The 19,386-nt window shown below is 36.0% G+C and overlaps 1 protein-coding gene across 1 annotated transcript in view; it reads left to right on the plus strand.

The window, feature by feature from the left end:
- The window catches only part of LOC135085439 (leishmanolysin-like peptidase), a 96,653-nt gene that overhangs the window by 36,294 nt on the left and 40,973 nt on the right, over positions 1-19,386 (plus strand). Inside the window, exons 2-4 of the mRNA XM_063980236.1 lie at positions 16,451-16,551; positions 16,993-17,023; positions 18,962-19,044. Coding sequence (XP_063836306.1) covers positions 16,451-16,551; positions 16,993-17,023; positions 18,962-19,044 — 215 coding nt within the window. The remainder of the gene's footprint in view (positions 1-16,450; positions 16,552-16,992; positions 17,024-18,961; positions 19,045-19,386) is intronic.

Consider the following 19,386-nt stretch of genomic DNA (forward strand, 5'->3'; position numbering starts at 1 on the left):
TGTTGTGGACTCCTTAGTTAGTCAATTGACAATTTGATATACTTTTTTAAGTGCTGTCAAATCGCGATTCTCCCATAGATTTTGTATGGTAAAACGATGACGTCATTCAGGTTGCGAACGCTAGCGAATATTAGAATGTTATTAGAGGTAATATTATTTTAATAAACATGAAGAAATACTAATAGTGGTATAATTTAACAAAATTATTGCCACAACCAATTTTATTATTTCTAACGTCGTTTTTAACACCTCTACTAATCTGTCTATTGATTAATTTATGAATATACAATTTTATTTTTAACATCAAAAGTATCCGCTTCCTTGTCAAATTGCATAATTTTCAAGAATAAAAAAACGGTCAAAATGAATTATTCAATAATCTTCGGAGACAAAGTTAATGTTGCAGTTAATCACATAGGAAATAGTACGTTAATGACTATAATCTAGCTGCAACAAAAAGTTTGTAATAGAATTGACATTTAACCTCTATTTTAGTGAAGTTACTCAAGACGATATCGTATATCGATAAAAAAGGCAATTAAGGACAGGTGTACAGGAAGTTGTATACAGATTTTACATTTTATTTACCTATTTATGTATGGGGAGAATACAAAATTTGGCTGGTGTACTTAGTGCTTGGAAGAGAGGCTGACAATAGTGACTGAGTTTCTTGCGCTGCATCTTCTCAGCACTGGCCCATTTATTGTCCCGAAGCAGTGGTAGGGTTAATACTGGGACGTGTAAAAGCGCTTTTTAAAAGCCTACTTGCAAAAATAAAATGAGTTTTAGTCATTTTGAATGAAATTGCTCTCTGTTCCCCAATCAATAAGGACTACACGCCTAGTAAAAACATATAATAAAAATAATGATAAAAGCTCTGTATTTGTTCCAATTACCATAAAAAACATGATATTAGGCTTCACAAAATATTTATAAGGTTGCCTGATATTCTGCTTTGGGCATCTCAGGGGTGGAATTGTGTAAAGCAATCGTAATCATTTGACAGTTCATAACGTGCGATAAAGTCAGTTAAACAAAGCGTTTGACAGAATAATCGTACGTAATCTTAGATTAATAAAGTACGTAATGATAACTGCTTTACACAATTCCACCTCTGATCCAGTTTATCGATTCGATATGTTTCCCCGCACTAGCAGACGTCTGCATAACCTGCCCCAGGCCGACGACTCCTCAGAGGTTAATTACCACTTTTTGTTAGTATAGCACAGATTGTATAACATTGGGTAGAAAAAGGTTATGTCATAAATCTCTCTACTTTTAATGGCGCCGAAGTTGGTCTCGAATGATTTCGTTAGTCCTATTTTATAGTAGACTAGCTTTTGCCCGCGGCTTCACCCGCGTGAAATTTCGTTTGTCACAGATCGTCATAAATTAGTAGTGCTCTCCCTGTTTGGGTGTCCACGGAAGACCAGCGTCGTGGCATTATCTACTGAGATGCTACGACACCATGCTGAGTGGGTACCTTTTCAGTATCATTGTAATTACCTTCTCATTAAATAATAATAAGTATTGTAAGTGTATCGTCGATGATACTGAATAAACATTTTTTCTTTCTTTCTTCTTCTTTCTATATGTTATTCTGGGTTATAAAAAATATTAATGTAAAGTTTCATCAAAATCCTTTCGTTAGTTTTTGCGTGAAAGAGTAACAAACATCCAGACATCTAGACATCCAAACTTTCGCATTTATAATAATTATTCGTAAAAGGAAGGATTAGTAAGTTAATTGCATGGTAATATTGGCAGGGATTTTACCCACTTTTGCCTGGTACCGGCAGCGTAGAATAATAGACTATTCCCACCTCTCGTTCCCACCGCTGCAACTCCTGTGTAGCCAGGATCTACAGCTGGACCGCCAATAAAAACCCAACCAGCGAAGATCAAGTTTGATTAATAAATAAAATATAAGTTTCTATCGTCATAAACTAATGTGTCACATCCTTATTTTGACATTTGATCCAACAACCAATTGCCAACCGAATTGAGAGCCATCTTCCTTTTGTTGAAGTCGGTTAATAACATTTCTAATAATAAAAGTAATAGAAAACGTAAAATTGACAGCTTAATATCATTTTACTGATTGCCTTTTCCAAGGAACTTGTGAATGTGTCTATTTTTGGAATATTCCAAAATGAATCTTGGAAATCGAGTAAACACGTAGGTGAAAGAATTTTCTGGAAATGGGGAAAATTCTGAAAACCTGAGCATAGAGATTTCTGTTTGCATACTAAGGTTTTTAAAAGATCTAATTAAAGAAAATAATACCTTACTAAATATTTTTTGTGTTCGTTCACATCTTCGATTTAAACAATTATGTGAATGGCGACGAAGGGACAAATAACTATGAGAAAATAATTTATTAATTAAACTAAGCACTAAATTAAGTCTTTGACAGCCCTGTGTCATAAAGTGACCGCGTCAAAGGTCAGCCATCTTGGAATCACTTTCACCTTGAAAGTTATGTCAAGTTATGTCACTTACATAACTTCTTGGCGATTATCTAAGAAGTTTAATTTGTGGCTGGAGGCAAAATCTACGAGTAGGTACATCATACAGGGTGGAATCGGTAACGTGTCCTATTCCCACCTCTCGTTCCCACCGCTGCAACTCCTGTGTAGCCAGGATCTACAATAACCCAACCAGTGAAGGTCAAGTTTGTCCCGGGGGAAAGTTAAACTGTCATTGGGCCCGCAACGAAATTCATCAGAAGAACAAAGGAAGAGTTCGAAGTTAAGGTTCGACTTCCTTCCAGTAAAAGGGCATGGATTGGAAACGTAAGGAAAAGTGATTATTTCTAAACTAAGTATACAAGATATCGCAAAACTCTTCACTGAGCCTGAAAGTGCTTCACGAGCTCTATCAAACGGTATTTCTTCTTCTTTGCCTGGCCCATTCCCAGTTTATTTGAGGTCGGCCCTCCGCGTCATGCGTTTCCAGGCGGCGCGGTCCTGGGTTGTCTTACCTACTGTTACTCTATCAAACGGTATTATTTATGGAAAACACTTTTTTTAGGCTTTACTTGCTATGGTATCAAGAGATGAGTGCCATTGTGACTGTACTAAATGTACGGAAGCAGGAAACAATAAATTTTCAGATAGATTCAGTTTATTCTGTAACCTATTTATTGATACCGTTCGATAGAGCTCGTGGAGCACTTTCAGGATGTAACCAGTTCTTCGATATCTTGTCTTGTTTAGAAAAAATCGAGTGAGATCACTTATCTTATCGTTTTCACCCTGTATTGTGAAGATAAATAGAAGTTCGTTAGTCCTCCGGGCAAAAATTAATGGACTGATTTTGATAAAATTATAAGTTGTTGTATCTTATTTATCTAACTTAATAATATTATAAAGACGAAAGTTTGTTTGTTTGAAGAGAAGCTTCGAAAGCACTGGACCGATTTCAAAAATTCTTTCATCATTTTTTCCTGAATAAACTGTAAAATAATTAAAAAAAGTCAGTCACCAAACTTTGATACCTACTCAATACTCAATAAGTTTATTGCTTCCTTCCTTTTTCTTTTTTTCCTTCCTTACATTAGGTGTTACCTACTGTCTGTTTAATAAAAAATAAGTTAACTACCTAAGTATGAACTTTCATAGTAAATTCATCCTTGAGTGATGAGAACGCTCTAGATGGAATCACAATTCAAAACAATCCATAGACAATCTAATTTGTATCAGTACCTGATTTGACATTTAAATTAACTAGATGAGAGATTGAAACTAGATTTTAGACCTATTTTTGTTACGAGAATACGTATTTTGCTTACAAATTACACAATACTACTGATTCAATTCTAAAAGTACAATCAACGCTCACCAGCCTATACAATTTTGTTGAAATATAGATCTTATTACGACTAAATAAGATGCTAGTGGTAAGGTTGACGTGCCGTTGCGCGTTGTCTAGATAACATTATCAAAGTTCACTGAATTCGCAAAGTTCATTAAAGGTCGGGGTAGGTTCACCAAATGGCTGTAAAAATGTTGGACAAAACTAAATCTCAAACCTAAACTACCTAAAACACTAAAAAGCGAACTTACCTTATATTGTATAGCTGAAGAGTCTGTTTTTATACAGTGTGAGTCACGTTAAAGTGTACATATGAAAATAGATGAAACTAGACCTATTTTTATCGACAAAAAAGAGGTCAGAAAATTTTTGAGATTTTTTTATAGAATTTTTTTTCTCCCATTTACTTATTGTAAAGAAAACGTAATAACTTTTAAACTAAGCGGTATATCTTGATAAAATAAAAACAGTAATAATGCTAAATAACAAGCGATAATAAAAATACATAAAATACACAAAAAAGGCCAACAAATAATAAAAAATGATATTTTTTAAAAAAAATTTCTTTTAAATTCGTGTTTTTTTGGTTATTTGATAAATTTCTCCAAAAAATGCCCCTATAACCGGTGGTTTTTATTACTTTTTATTATTCTCTATTGTATTATCTTTGTAAAACCAAAAATCGCATGTCTCTATCCCTATCACAACATTTGCTATGATCGTTTGAACAAAGGCCTGCCACAACATTATTCTCCGCTACAGGTAGAGACAATTTTAATTTTAACTAAAATGCTTATTTTACTTCGAAATCTTTTGTTTTTATTTGAAATGTAACTTGTCTTTATCAAAATTACAAATCTAGAGCCATTTTCAGTTTCATTGTTAACGAAGCGTTGAATGGCGCGCCCGGAGAGGCTTAGTTCAAACGATCATTGCAAACGTTGTGATAGGGATAGAGACATGCGATTTTTGGTTTTACGAAGGTAATACGATAGAGAATAATACAAAAAATTAAAAACCACCGGTTATAGGGGCATTTTTTGGAGAAATTTATCAAATAACCAAAAAAACACGAATTTAAAAGCAATTTTTTTTTCAAAAAGTGTCATTTTTTATTATTTGTTGGCCTTTTCTGTGTATTTTATGTATTTTTTTAGTATTGCCTGTTATTTAGCATTATTACTGTTTTTATTTTATCACGATATACCGCTTAGTTTAAAAGTTATTACGTTTTCTTTATAATACGTAATTGGAAGAAAAAAAATTCTATAAAAAAAAAAAAAATCTCAAATATTTTTTAATCTCTTTTTTGTCGATAAAAATAGGTCTAGTTTCATCTATTTTCATATGTACACTTTAACGTGACCTACACTGTATGTGTCTAGGCACTACTGGTTCAATTTGAAAAAATATTTGTGTGTTGGATAGATTGAGGAAGGCATCTCACTAAGGGCTGATTTTTCAATCGTCAGATATCTTTTAACTGAAGAATAACCTTGTCATTTTGACATATTTCCCATACTAAAACTGTCATGTGCCAAACTTATTCTTCAGTTAAAAGTTATCTGACGATTGAAAAATCAGCCCTTAGAGAGAAAAATTAAAAATATGTTAAAAAAAATTTCACGAGTACGTACGAGTTACGTGTACGAGTTTAAGAGCACAGCTAATTACTAACGGTGTTCGTTAGTTTCATTAATAGAAACAGCGTTAAACAACTTTATTAATGAACTTCCTAGGATCTACAGCTTGCCTTTCATTAAAAACCCAACCAGTTGAAGGCTAAGTTTGTCCCGGAGGAAAAGTAAACTGTCATTAGACACGCAACGAAATGAATCAGAAGAAAATAGGACTTAGAAGTTAAATGAAACAACTTCAGCAAATTGAAGGATTTCGAAGTCGAAACCTAGCTTATCTAGGAGAAGAGGTCTTTGGCCTTCTAAACAGGAATGTCCTTGTTAGGAATTGGGATAAAAAGGAGTAAAAATGATACCCGGGCTGAGGGAAAGCGCTATATTAAGGAATCAAGGAAGATACAGGATCACAGGGATATCGAACCAAAAACAGACCGCTGACCAGTTGACAACTCATAGTAAAAAATAAAATTATAAAAACATAAACTATTAAAAGGAGGCCGTTCGTAACAGTCCTACAACCTCCGACCACGTGGCCACCCCAACTACTGCATATAATAGCGACCACGCCCGCGCCCGTGAACGTTTTGTTTTGGCTATTATTAAACTACTCGTGTCTTAATCGATTGGATCTGTCTTAAATCATCTTCTTTGAGTCTCGGCAGACTACAGAGTACAGACATTGTCGGCCGATAGTTTAGTCGGGCTGTTAATCATATGAAAGTACGCACATTACACAGATTCGATATCGGCCGTTTCCTCGCGCAAATTGGAAGCCGACCAAACTATCTTCCGAATAAGACTGGGTTGCACCATCTTGCTTTAACTTTGACAAACGCCAAAAATCTGTCAAATTTCATACAAAAAACACCGGTTATCGTTATAGTTACGGTCAAAGTTAGGTGGTGCAACTCAGCCTAAAAGTCTGTACAGAATGACATTCGATTTGATTTCTGTCAAATCATCTTTTAATCGGTATTGCTTAGCCTAAGCGCAGACCATCGACTTTTAGTTGGCCGATAGTTGGGCCCGATTCTAATTTGTATGAAGAATTGGCCGATACTAAATCGGTGTAATGTGCGCACTTTCATACATGTCCATACTGATCAACAGTACGACCCAACTATCGGCAAACTGCTAATTCTAGATAAATAAAACATTGGGGATATGAAAATAAGATTGAAATGATGTCTTTAACGGCTACAATAAAAGGTAATTAGTATTTTTAATTGTAAAACTAACTAAGTCTGTAATGCTGTCAATTGTACAAAACAACGACGATATAGCATTAAAAAACAAAATTCAGTGTTCAAAATGATGTAGAATACTAACTGCAGAGATGAAGCATACTGAGGTTTGATAGTTTCATTGCTAAATGCTGTGAAGGTACTTAGACTGGTAGGCGTATTATATCTGAAAAACTTTTCACTCATAAAGTATCCTCCATTCAACTAATTTCTAAATGTTGCTAATACTTCTAAAATACTTTTCCCTCTTTCTACCAGCTAGTTTCAATATCCTTCTGACATACGGATCATTCTTCAACGCCTGCCTAACCTCAGTCTCGTCAATCATCGTCAAAACTGTTGCCATTTTCTTTGTAGTACGCTTCGTAGTTGGTATTGTTATTCTATTATTATAATCCACAGTAGCTAAAGTAAAGTCTTCATGGGAACCAATGTATTCTTTCATTTCCAACTCTTGCATTAGAGCCTCAAAATCGTTCTTCTTCCCGTTCCTTTTCGCTTGCTTCTCTCTTTCCAAAATCTCCAGTAGTTTTGTCATAAGTACAGTTTGTTTCCTCATGATCATAAAAAGTTTCGGATCTTTATAAAAATATGAGTTCCCAGGATCGTCAAATGCATCAAACTGTTTGTACACCTCTCTTTTATGTATTATATTATGTTTTAAATCGTTTATATCTACAAATTCACCGCCTGGTATAGCGAAATGCGTTTTTCGACGTTTCATTGTGAATTTGCCGAGGTTTTCTTTTATTTTTTCGTTGTCTTGGACCTTTTGGATCGATATTATCGGATTGTCTGCGAATTCCGTTTTGTTTTGGTCAGTTATGTTGATTTTTTCATGTGAATGTGTGGCTTCGTTAGCTGAAACAATTAAGGGTTTTTTAATTCTATCTATCTATAGTTACTTAGTACTACGAATATTTAAATAATTTCCAGGTCTATGATGATTTCAAGTAATTGTTTGCACTGTTCTTTTAGAAAAAATCTTATAATCCTGACAGTCTATTAGGGCAACTAGGTCATCATCAGGTCATAAAGTTAATCCTCTCCAATTTACCAGAGGCAAATGGAGGATTTTGTCCTACACTCCCCACGCTGGCCAGACGGGTTGAGGAGTCCTGATGTTCGCATATTTGTCATTTAGTCGCCTCTTACAACTTCCATGGCAGTATGAGTTTTTCCGGAGTTCACACAAGGTCCACAAGGTAAACCGACGACCTCATAAAGGTAGCAGGAAGGCGCTGGATGCCGCTACCAATCGGGCGATGTGGAAATCATTGGGGGAGGCATATTTTCAGCAGTAGACGTCCTGTGGCTGAAATGATGACGATGAAAGTCTTCAATATCTCTTTCTAACTTCTTGCCACACGTTGCACAACAAATAAAACAAATGCTTACTTGTTACAGCTACAAATAATAAGAAATGCAATCGAAAATGCATTTTCTACATTCGACATGGTTCACTTGATAGAAACTACATTGTGGAAATCATAAAATATGTTATTACAATATTATACGCTAGATGTTTACATTGGACGCTCTTATTTTAATGAAATGTTACATTATTTTATTTGTTTGAATATAATATGATATTATTATGTTACATAATACTTTTTATTTGTTAATTTCCACAAACTCTAGTTCGTCGGTCTACCTTTTTAAAAAAAAATATGTCTATATTTTTTGTACGACGAAAGTACCTATATCCTAATTTAAACAACATTTCAATCAGCAGTTTCAGGGAAAACGTAACAGAAACAAAAAGACAGGGTAGGTATAATATAATATTAGAATAAATATGAAAAACGTAATACGTACGTGCCTATAAAATTTGAGGTTTGCCTTCGATTTCTCTAGGAACCCATCATCAGATCCTGACTTGGTGGCAATGGGACCACCTCAGAAGTGTACCCTATCGATCAAAAAAAGAATTTTGAAATCGGTGAACATACATAGAAAAAAATACATACAGCCGAACATACATAATATAACCTCCTCATTTTTTGAAGTCGGTTAAAAAGTCAAATCTACAAAAAAAAAAAAATTATCTATACGTCCCAGTTAAATTCTACCACTGCTTCAGGACAATAATGTGGGCCAGCGCTGAGAAGATGCAATAATAGAAACTTAGTAACTTTTGTACGTAATAGGTACCTATTAGTATGGATGCCTGATCACGAGTTTCACGACTATGAACGAGGTTCATAAGTCACGATTCATGAATGATTAAATCGTCAAGTCTAGTTAGTAATGCTAGCTTCTTCCCGTGGTGTTGCTTCTTCTCATTATCATCATCATCAGAACATTTGTTTGGTTTAGTTTATGTTGTTTTGTGTCGCTGAATCTAACATTTAATTTTCATATAGTCAAAATGAGGATTTGGCCTGCTCTTAAATAGGTACTACTATTTTTTTTTCCACAACGAGGAAGCTCCTGGCCTGATCTCACCTGACGGTAAGTGATGATCAGGCCGAAGGTGGAAGCGAGCTTCGCCCGGAATCCTCAACCACGGAGGAACTGGCTACCTTACGTGTAACTGCCGGAACAAAAGAACTATTAATTAAAATCTTATTTTTATAATTTAAATGCATAGAACAAGCTTTGCTTAGTTTGGGACTACGTCTATGTAAAATGTAAATTTAAATTGAGGAAAAATTATACTACAATCTTATTCCGAGGCTGTACTTTTACAAGTTATTTGAAAGAAGTTACATACCTAATATAAAATAAGCAGAACATGACTTCTTAATTAACAAACCCCAAGGTTACATAATAATACAAATTTTCTTAGAAATAACCCAAGATTTGTTTAATGGGTTGTAGGTACTCCTTAGAGACGTTCCAATGTAATAAATTATTGTTTGTGTTACATGCACTAAACATACAGGGTGTAATCATATGCACAGTCAATGAAAACTTTCTGGCAGTCACAGTGAGACCAATAGTCTATGAATTTATTTTCTTTAAAGAATTCAAAGAAACCTCTTTTAAAACGAAGATTTGCATTTTGCAGGTAAAACAGAACGATTTTTCTACTTAATAGATTAGCCAATAGGTACACTCCCTTAAAAATGTCAGTTGGATTTTTAAAATGGTTGTATAGTTTTTAATTGAAACGACATAGCCGTATAGCGATGCGTGACCTTAAACAGCTGACTGCCCAATTCGCAAAATAAATATCTAGTTCGCAATATAACTACATAAATATTCTAGTTCGTGGAATTAGTGACCACCAGGACGTTTGAGCAATTTTATAGTTTTTCTTTCTTTTAAACACACTGCCAAACGATTATTTTCTGTTTAGCCCAAAGGTAAACTGGCAGAGAATGGCATTAAGTTCACCTTATGTACCAAGTATATGACATTAAAAAATAAATAAATAAGGGTTAGGTAACAAAAGTCATCAGCATCATCATTTCAGCCATAGGACGTCCTCTGCTGAAGATAACCAGCATAGCAACGGCTCTCTTGTATGTACTTTAAATTAAATAAATACTTACACCCTGTATGTATTTCTATGCGTCTTGATTAGAACAACAAGGCATCAATTGCAGTGTTATCAAAGTGCATTCGCAATTGCGTCTTCAATGCTGATGCTACGTAATAAATAAATATGTTTGTCTGTGTTATAAAGTTAGGTAGCAACCTTCTGAGAAAATTTAGGCAGTTTCTTAAGAGCCATTTTACATTTTCGTGCGAATTTCTAAGATTTTGGAAGCATGAATTACTATCTTAAGCAACACCCAGAGATTATTTAATAACTGCGAAAGATAGGTCAATCCTTGTTGTTGACCATTAATGAAACGGATTTACTAAAACTCTTTTGCTTAATTCACAGTGCCTCATCTCCCACAACCATTTTACAAAAAAATTGCCGCAGACTCATTTTCAAAGTCCTGTATCTATTATTTATGCTTATATAATAAGCTTAAAAATATATAGTAATCATCGGACATATATTCTTGTAGTCCATTAATGAAATAGATTCTTGAATTTCATTACCATTATTGAGTAAAATCTAAAAATAATTTGGCAAATTTGAAGATTAACGTCACATTTTGATCGTGGTTTTTGGTTTAAAAACACAGCATAAACTGCAATAAAAGTATCCCAAAATAAAGAATATTCATTGTAGAATTAATTTCTACAGTTATTGTTTAAATATTAGTAACCACTTTGTCAAAATATTGATGTGAATATCAGTATAAATTACAATGCGCAAGCCGACATCGATTAGTATGGCGCGAGCGCCCGTCAAGGCAGGACCTGTGTTATTTTTCCCGCCGTGACGTTTACGTGCGTTCGTGTCGTAAAGCGGTGATTTGTACGGCGACCAAATACATTTGATACTATGCCGAGAGGCTGTTTCGAGTCGGCCGGCCGAGCAGAAATTGAAATGATGAATTTTAATTTCTTTGACGGATCTGGGTGTAACTATGTATAATATGTAGGTACCATGTATTTAATTTAATAAATAAATTATAAAAAAGTATATCCATTATGATAGCACCCTTAACACAAGCATATTGGTTGCCTACTTTTGGACTAGATGGCGCTGTGAAATTGTCCAAAGATTTGTTTATTTATTTATCCGCTTTGAGTTTTGTTTCGTGAAGAAGAAAAAGAAGCGTTTTGTTTTGTTGTTAAATCTATACTAATAAAAGAGGAAAGATTTAATTGTTTGTTTGTTTGTTTGGAGGCAATAGGCTCCGAAAAAAATTTCTTTCACGATTTAGAATCCTAATTTTTTTCTATGTAGGCTATAAAATATTTTCAAAAACTTTAGTCCAAAATCTTTGATAAAATTCGACGTTTAATAAATAAATTAGATAACATGTTAATACTTTTTTTTCAATACGATTTTAGTACTTGTTTTTCAGAAATTCTACGATTTAACTAAACTTCTAAAGTGTTTATATTTTATGCATAATTTATTAACTTCTAAAATATACATATATCCTATTGATAGATGACGTGCTTCGTATTTTATTAAAATTATTACCTGAATAGGTTAAAAAGGTGTGGAATGTTATTTTGGAGATAACTTGGTTCCATAGAAATATAGAGAGATGCTAAGTAATGCGCTGAGTTCGAAACTCAGTGTCGTATTAGAAATTCACACACACAAAGAAATCAAATTATGTGCTCATTATCCATTGCGGTATCAGTATTCAACGTTCGAATAATCTTTAGTACTATGCAAGCAATATAAACTGTTTACATAATGACGTCGCTACTGTCATCATTGCTTTCACAAGCAATATGTTCCAATTTGTCCCTTGTCACATTTCCCTTTAGTTTCTGTGATCTGTGCTTGTTTCTAAGTTGATATCAATGAAATATTCCTTAGTACTTTTAATTTAAATTATTTTTTTTTATTTTGACACGTGTTTGAAAAATCAAGGTCAGATTACAATAAAATAACAAGTGAAAACGTAACATTGCATTGCAACTCGCAATTTCGCAATATTGATGAGGAGATTCCATTGGAAAGTCTGTATTCATTCCTAGGATTCCCCTAACACCATCAAATTCAAGAGAATTCAAGAGAGTGCAGTTTCCCATCTCATGCTTAGGGACCACGGTTTAAAATAGTGTGGTTGCATAGAGCCTGCAACGGGCAACCGCGTGCGCAGCTGCTCATACTAATTTTCGATACAAAAGCAAGTGTTGGCGCCCTCACGAGTTTTAGCGGAGTTCCATAATTATGGTAGCGGGAGTAGACTTAATGGAAATCTATGCTTCTCCGACGACCAGTTGTATGTGGAATACTCCAGAATATGCGCACACAATAGCCTGGTGATTTTAGCACCTGAAGGAAAAACAAAAAAACATTGTTTACAAAGAAATCTGCGGCAGGTGTAGTGTTTTAATGTTGTTTTAGAAAGATCTCATAATTTTGTAAGTATTCAAATATTTAAACATAATGATGTGTAGATTTTATATCAAAAAATATAATCATTTAACAAAATTAATTTTCTTAGAATATTTTAATTCTATTAGAACCATTTTCCACTTCATCGCAGAAGAAGTCGCGGGCAAAAAGCTAGTATGAAATATGTAGTATTGCCCGCGGCTTCACCCGCTTGAAATTTAAAGATCGTCATAAATTATAGCCTATACATTGTTATTCTGGTCGACGCCAGGGATGGATGAGCGTCGCTGTCGCTGGCGACAGGGTCTTCTGGTTCAGGGTTCATGGCGTAGGTCTCAGGCAAAATGAAATCCACTCGTAGAAATTAATAAAATCAGTGTATTAACGAAAATAATTACACACTGCACTAGAGTCGTATCGGAACTGAGTGAACCAAAGGTCTTGCGATAGGAACGTCCGACCCGAGTGATAGTTGAACATAGACTGCCTAGTACTGCTGTACTGTACTGTAAAGTTTCATCAAAATCTGTTCAGTAGTTTTTGCGTGAAAGTGTAACAAACATCCAGACATCCACACAAACTTTCGTATTTATAATATTAGTAAGACTAGTAAAAAGTAAGATAGTAAGATGAATTATTTTAGTTATTTGTTTACTTATAATAATATTTATTTATTTATTTCTTAGCTCTGTCTGATAATGGATCTGGAGGAGATGCAATGGCCACCTCCGTAACAAAACAATAGAACCATATGGAGTTTGGGCTTGTGTGATTCGCCTTGACGAATATTTCGTATCCAGGGTCCGATGATGGAGCTGTAAGGGGGCAGATTTTTTTTTTCACTATGTGACTGTCTTTATTTTGTACTTAATATATTTTACATATTATACCTATTCGTGTTTCATTATTCGTATCCAGGGTCCGATGATGGAGCTGTAAGGGGGCAGATTTATTTTTCACTATGTGACTGTCTTTATTTTGTACTTAATATATATTTTACATATTATACCTATTCGTGTTTCATTATGAATCGAAATATAAAAGACTTAATAAACTCTATTAAAAATTTAAATTAATTAATCAAGTTTGAATACCTCATTCTACCTTAAAATTAATAACTTAAATCAAGTCTTAATACGGTCACGGCTCAAGATTTTTTTGTCCATTTCAGCGTTCTTTTTACTCTTTTGACGTTGCGTTGACAGCTTTTACCTAAATTCGCGCGGAATATTTTTGTGAAATGGCTCTTAATGAGTTCTTGATTCGAGTAATTCAATGACCTTTTTTTTTCAGTAGTCTGTACTGTACTACCTTTTTTTGTAGATTGTTTATGATCTACCATTAGACCACTTGTTTCAGACCAAGAGGTCCCAAGTTCAATTCCCAAGAGAGTCAAACTTTTCCGCTAGGTTTGGTTGATGCTTAGGTGGCTAACTACCACCATCTTACCTACGTCTGTCTATAACAACGTAACTTTGTTGTTTCGGCAGTTGGAATTTGTTGGAAATAACATTACTATTAGGTCTAACAGTGCGCGTGGACGCACAGGGTGACACACGAACCAATCACAAAGCTCTATTCAACGCTGTGCGTTCGATTTGCTGCTTCACTTAAGCAAGCATCGTTTGTGAATATGGGTGTATGATATAGTTAGTGCCTCTTGTGTTTGAAAATTCCGAATGAAGCTGCTTCCTTCGGCCTGATCATCAATTACTTTAGGCCCGGTTTCCAATAAAGCGGAGAAGAGAGATGTGTTTTCAAACACATCTCCTCTCCTCTCCGCTTAACTTCGAACACTTATGTTTTTCTAATTAATTTCGTTGCGGGTCCAATGACAGTTTAACTTTCCTTCGGGACAAACTTGACCTTCACTGGCTAGGTTATTGGCGGTCAAGCTGTAGATCCTGACTACACAGGAGTTGCAGCGGTGGGAACGAGAGGTGGGAATAGTCCCGTTTTGGAAACCGGTGATGTAGGCCAAGAGCTTCCCCGTTGGAACTAAAAATCCCTAAATATTATGTCCTTAGTGAATATGAAAAACATGGACGAACCCGCGTGCTAATTAAATGTCACGGAGATGCTATCGTTAATCATAGTGGTAATAAAAGAGGTTGGAGATCAAATAAACAGTTTATTGTACAGTTGGTTATGTCACTACACAATCTACTTGTTTCTCCATATAAACTTTAGACCGACCCCTTAGGAGATACATTTTGGAAAATCCTTTCTTAGCGGAACCATGAAAATAACTCATCATCATCATTTTTGCCATAGGACGTCCACTGCTGAACATAGGCCTCCCCCAATGCTTTCCATGTTGATCGATTGGTAGCGGCCGCATCCAGCGCCTTCCTGCTTTTATGAGATTGTCGGTCCACCTTGTGGGTGGACGTCCTACGATCTGTTTTCCAGTGCGTTTCCTCCACTCCAGAACCTTGCTGCTCCATCGGCCGTCATAATAATTCTTTACGTGCCAAATTTCAGCGAAATTCGTTTAGCGGTTTCTTGAAATGTTTAAATACTTGCATCGAATAAATACTTTTGTTTCTTTCTTATTATCTACTTTAACCCTACCACACAGCTTCAGAACTTTACCTCTTTTGTAAATTTGAAATATTACTCCACTCCCAACGCTGGCCAGACGGGTTGGGGCTTGGGGATGCCTGATGTTCGAATGTTTGTCTCAATACACTTAAAGGGATCAACACATATCGCCTCTCGCTACGAGGCGTGGTGTTTACGTTATAGTGCGAATAAGCGTGCGGACTGCGGTGCATTACGGAGTTTCATACAAATAATACTGACCGCATCTAGTTACGGTTACGATCCGTTTCCGGGTTGATGAGTGTGCTTCGTCCCTTAGTCGCTTACGACATCCGCGTAGAAGAAGGAGGTTAGACCTATACTCTGCCGGAATCACACGGCTATGTTTTTTTACAAGCTTTATATTGACTTCACTTGTTAGTATGTGTGGGACAAATCTTGCAACTGAAATTAAGACCAGTTCTCCTTAACCGATTGAGCTGCAATTTGGTATACTTATGCAAGTACGATGACAATGCAATATTATGGTACCATTGAGCTGGTCTGATGATAGAGTCAGAAGGTGGCCATAGGAACTCCTAAACGGAACGGCGGAAACTTATCGAGTTTGGGTTCGTTGGATTCGTCTTCCCGAGCACTTTGGTGCTAAATGATGACCAGGGCCCAGATTGAGATAAAACTAAAAAGTGTAAAATAAAATTATAATAAAAAAAAAAACTTTTTTAAAAACAAGCTTTATTCTCTTAATGCAGTTGTACTAAAACGAAAAAAATAATTTTATGCAATGTTCAAGTAATTTCGAAAGCTTGTAGCGCAAACAGAGAAAAGAAGAATAAATTCCATGCGCGATACAAGCTTTCGAAATTACTTGAACATTGCATAAAATTATTTTTTTCGTTTTAGTACAACTGCATTAAGAGAATAAAGCTTGTTTTTAAAAAAGTTTTTAGTGACTGAGTTTCTTGCGCTGCTTCTTCTCAGCACTGGCCCATTTATTGTGCCGAAGCAGTGGTAGTGTTAATACTGGGACGTGTAAAAGTGCTTTTTAAAAGTCTATTTGCAAAAATAAATGAGTTTTATGAGTTTTTTATGGGTTTTCATCAGGTTATTTAGTCTCTACGGAACATGACCCTCCAATTTACCAGAGGCAAATGGAGGATTTGTCCTACACTCCCCACGGTGGCCAGACGGGTTGGGGAGGCCTGGTGTTCGCATATTTGTCCCTTAGTCGCTTACGTTATCCATGTGAAGAGTGGGAGCGTTCGTATACTCTGCTGCAACCACACGGCTATGGTTTTTTTACTACCATAACACACTTCTTTTCTTTTTTGCAGGTGGTGCGAGGAGTCCACATAGAGCCAGCCCACATAGTCAAGAAGAGGAGCATAGACCAACCCTTAAGAATTAGTATATTTTATGACCATTCCGTCTATAGGTAAATATTTTACTTTTTTTTTTCATTTATTCTACTGAAATTTTGGCTCTAACAGAATTATACATAGGGGAGACCGAGGAGAATTGTAACACAGGTGGGTTGCTTTGACACAATTTCTCTGATCGAGCTGGCAACTTCGTGAATCCGTGGCTCTTTCGACACTCCACAGTTTTTTGAAATTGTCATCTCGTTAACTCTCATAGGCGCAGAGAAATCGGCTTTGTGACAACTCACATCTGTTACAAGTACAACTCTCCTCAGTCTCCCCTATTAAAGACAAAGAAGAATTTAACAAGATGAGAAATTAAGTTTTCAAAAAAGCATAATTAGTATTTAAAATACTTTTTTAACCCTTTGATTTTTTATTTCATCTAAATCGACAAAAAACAGTTCCTTGTAAATAAGCTGTATGAATAACTTTCGTAATCTTTTCTTTTACAGATTAGAACCTGAAAAATTTGATATGATCAATGTAAGTATAATATGTTTTATAATCTTTACTCGTACATCATCATTTCAGCCACAGGACGTCCACTACGGAACATAGGCCTCCCCCAATGATTCCCACATCGCCCGGTTGGTAGCGACCTGCATCCAGCCCCTGCCTGCTACCTTTATGAGTTCGTCGGTCCACCTTATGTGTGGACGTCCCACGCTGCGTTTTACAGTACGTGGTCTCCACTCCAGAACCTTGCTGCCCCATCGGCCGTCAGTTCTGCGTACTATGCACCCTGCTCATTGCCACTTCAGCTTGTTAATCCGTCGGGCTATGTCAGCCACTTTGGGACAAGCTGGCCAATTTATTGCTAGCTATTTACAATTAGGTATTACACTATTTACAACCAAATAAATTACAAGAATAAACGCCATTATTTATTAGCTTTTAGAGTCGCTTCTCAAACTAAATCTATCTATACCAGGCCTGGCTCACTCCGCGCGGTACATCCGATAATTACCTACAGCGAAGCGCCCCGCCGGCGGGTATTATATCAGTCGAGTGTCACGCGCGCGCCCCTCAGTACGCTGGCGTGCGTTGTAGTATGATTATAATTCTATGATCGAAGTATTATTTAAAAATGGACATAAAGAGAAAGAAATATTGTGCGGCGTTCGGGTGTTAAAATTCGAAAAGAAATCTACCGGATTTATCTTTTTTTTTCGCTTCCCAAAGATGCTGAAAGGTATGTTGGCCATGTAGGTAATCAATAATTCTTAGGATAGTATAGGAACCTAACCTACCATGACTACTGCTCAGAATTCGTTCGTTCGTTTCAGCCAAATGACGTCCACTGCTGGACAAAGGCCTCTCCCAAGGTTTTCCATAATGAATGCATACTTACCTACATACGTACCTCATTACAAATAAGTACCTAGATTAATTATTTTTTCACTAGACAGCAACCCTAACAGCGTAAGAAGAGTTCAGAGGCACGCGATAGAAAGAGACAAAACTTGTAGGTGAATAAAATTGTAGGTACGTAGTGCTGTGCGAGCTGAATTCCACTGTATCGCGTCGTAGCAAGACTCGCATTTATTTAAATCGTCTTGCGGAGTAATCCTTCTGTACCTGTACTATTACTTATTCTGTGTCTATACTTATAATAAATCTGTAGAGAGGTCAATTCTGTACATGAAATATATTTTCAAAATAACTATCAGGGGATGATTAGTGATCGATACTGATGCCAAAAATGCAATCAGTAAAATTTTTGTCTGTCTGTCTGTCTGTCTGTGTATGTTCCTTATAGAAACAAAAACTACTAGACGGATTTTAACGAAATTTGGTACAATTATTCTTCGTACTCCTGGGCAGGTTATAGGATACTTAGGAATTCCCACGGGAACGGGAATTAGCGGGAAAATCCTTTTGTATGAAAAATCTAAACCGCTTAAATTAGACGCTTGAAATTTGGCATGCAGGTATCTTAGTAAATTTAAAGCTTAGTTACAACAGGATATTGCAAAATTCCCACGGGAACGGGAGTTAGCGGGAATAAACATTTGTATGAAAAAATCTAAACCGCTTAAGTTAGACGCTTGAAATTTGCCATGCAGGTATCTTAGTAAACTTAAAGCTTAGTTACAACACGATATTGCAAAATTCCCACGGGATGGGGAGTTAGCGGGAAAAAACATTTGTATGAAAAAATCTAAACCGCGTAAGATAGATGAAGGGGGTAAAACGGAATCCACGCGTACGAAGTCGCGGGCGGCCGCTAGTTAGGTAAAATAAAATAACTTGAAAAAATCGAACTGCCTAAGGCGGGAATGGAACTCAGTAACTTAGATGGAAGACCATTCGCCCGGCAAGCAAAAGGTTGTGGTTCGATTCCCGCCTTAGGCAGTACGATTTTTTCAAGTTATAATACATGTTTTGTTATCTAATTTATGTATTTATGTCCATTTCCAGAACACAATATTACCGGAGGCTGTGAAGTTCTGGGAACAAGCCTTGAAAGTAAGAAAAACAGGGGGTCCCATTATGTTAAATAGGTAAGTTTAATTTAATATTAATTTAACTTTATCTTTATTTTTTGATCATTTAAGGTCGTAAGCACATTTATCAATCCGGAAAGAGATCGTAACCGTATCAACTCGAGGCGGTCAGTATTCTTTGTATGAAATTCGTACTGCAACGCACACTTACCTATCCGCACCGTAACGTAAACGCCTCACCTTGCAGTTGACAGCGCGCGAAAGGTGATACGGTGTTGATCCCTTTCCGAGTTGATAAGTGTGCATCGTCCTTTAGTCTCCCCTACATGAGCACGACCCTCTAATTTACCGGAGGCAAAAGGATTTGTCCTACACTCCCCACGCTGGCCAGACGGGTTG

This window comes from Ostrinia nubilalis, chromosome 28, assembly GCF_963855985.1.
Source record: "Ostrinia nubilalis chromosome 28, ilOstNubi1.1, whole genome shotgun sequence".
Taxonomy (NCBI): domain Eukaryota; kingdom Metazoa; phylum Arthropoda; class Insecta; order Lepidoptera; family Crambidae; genus Ostrinia; species Ostrinia nubilalis.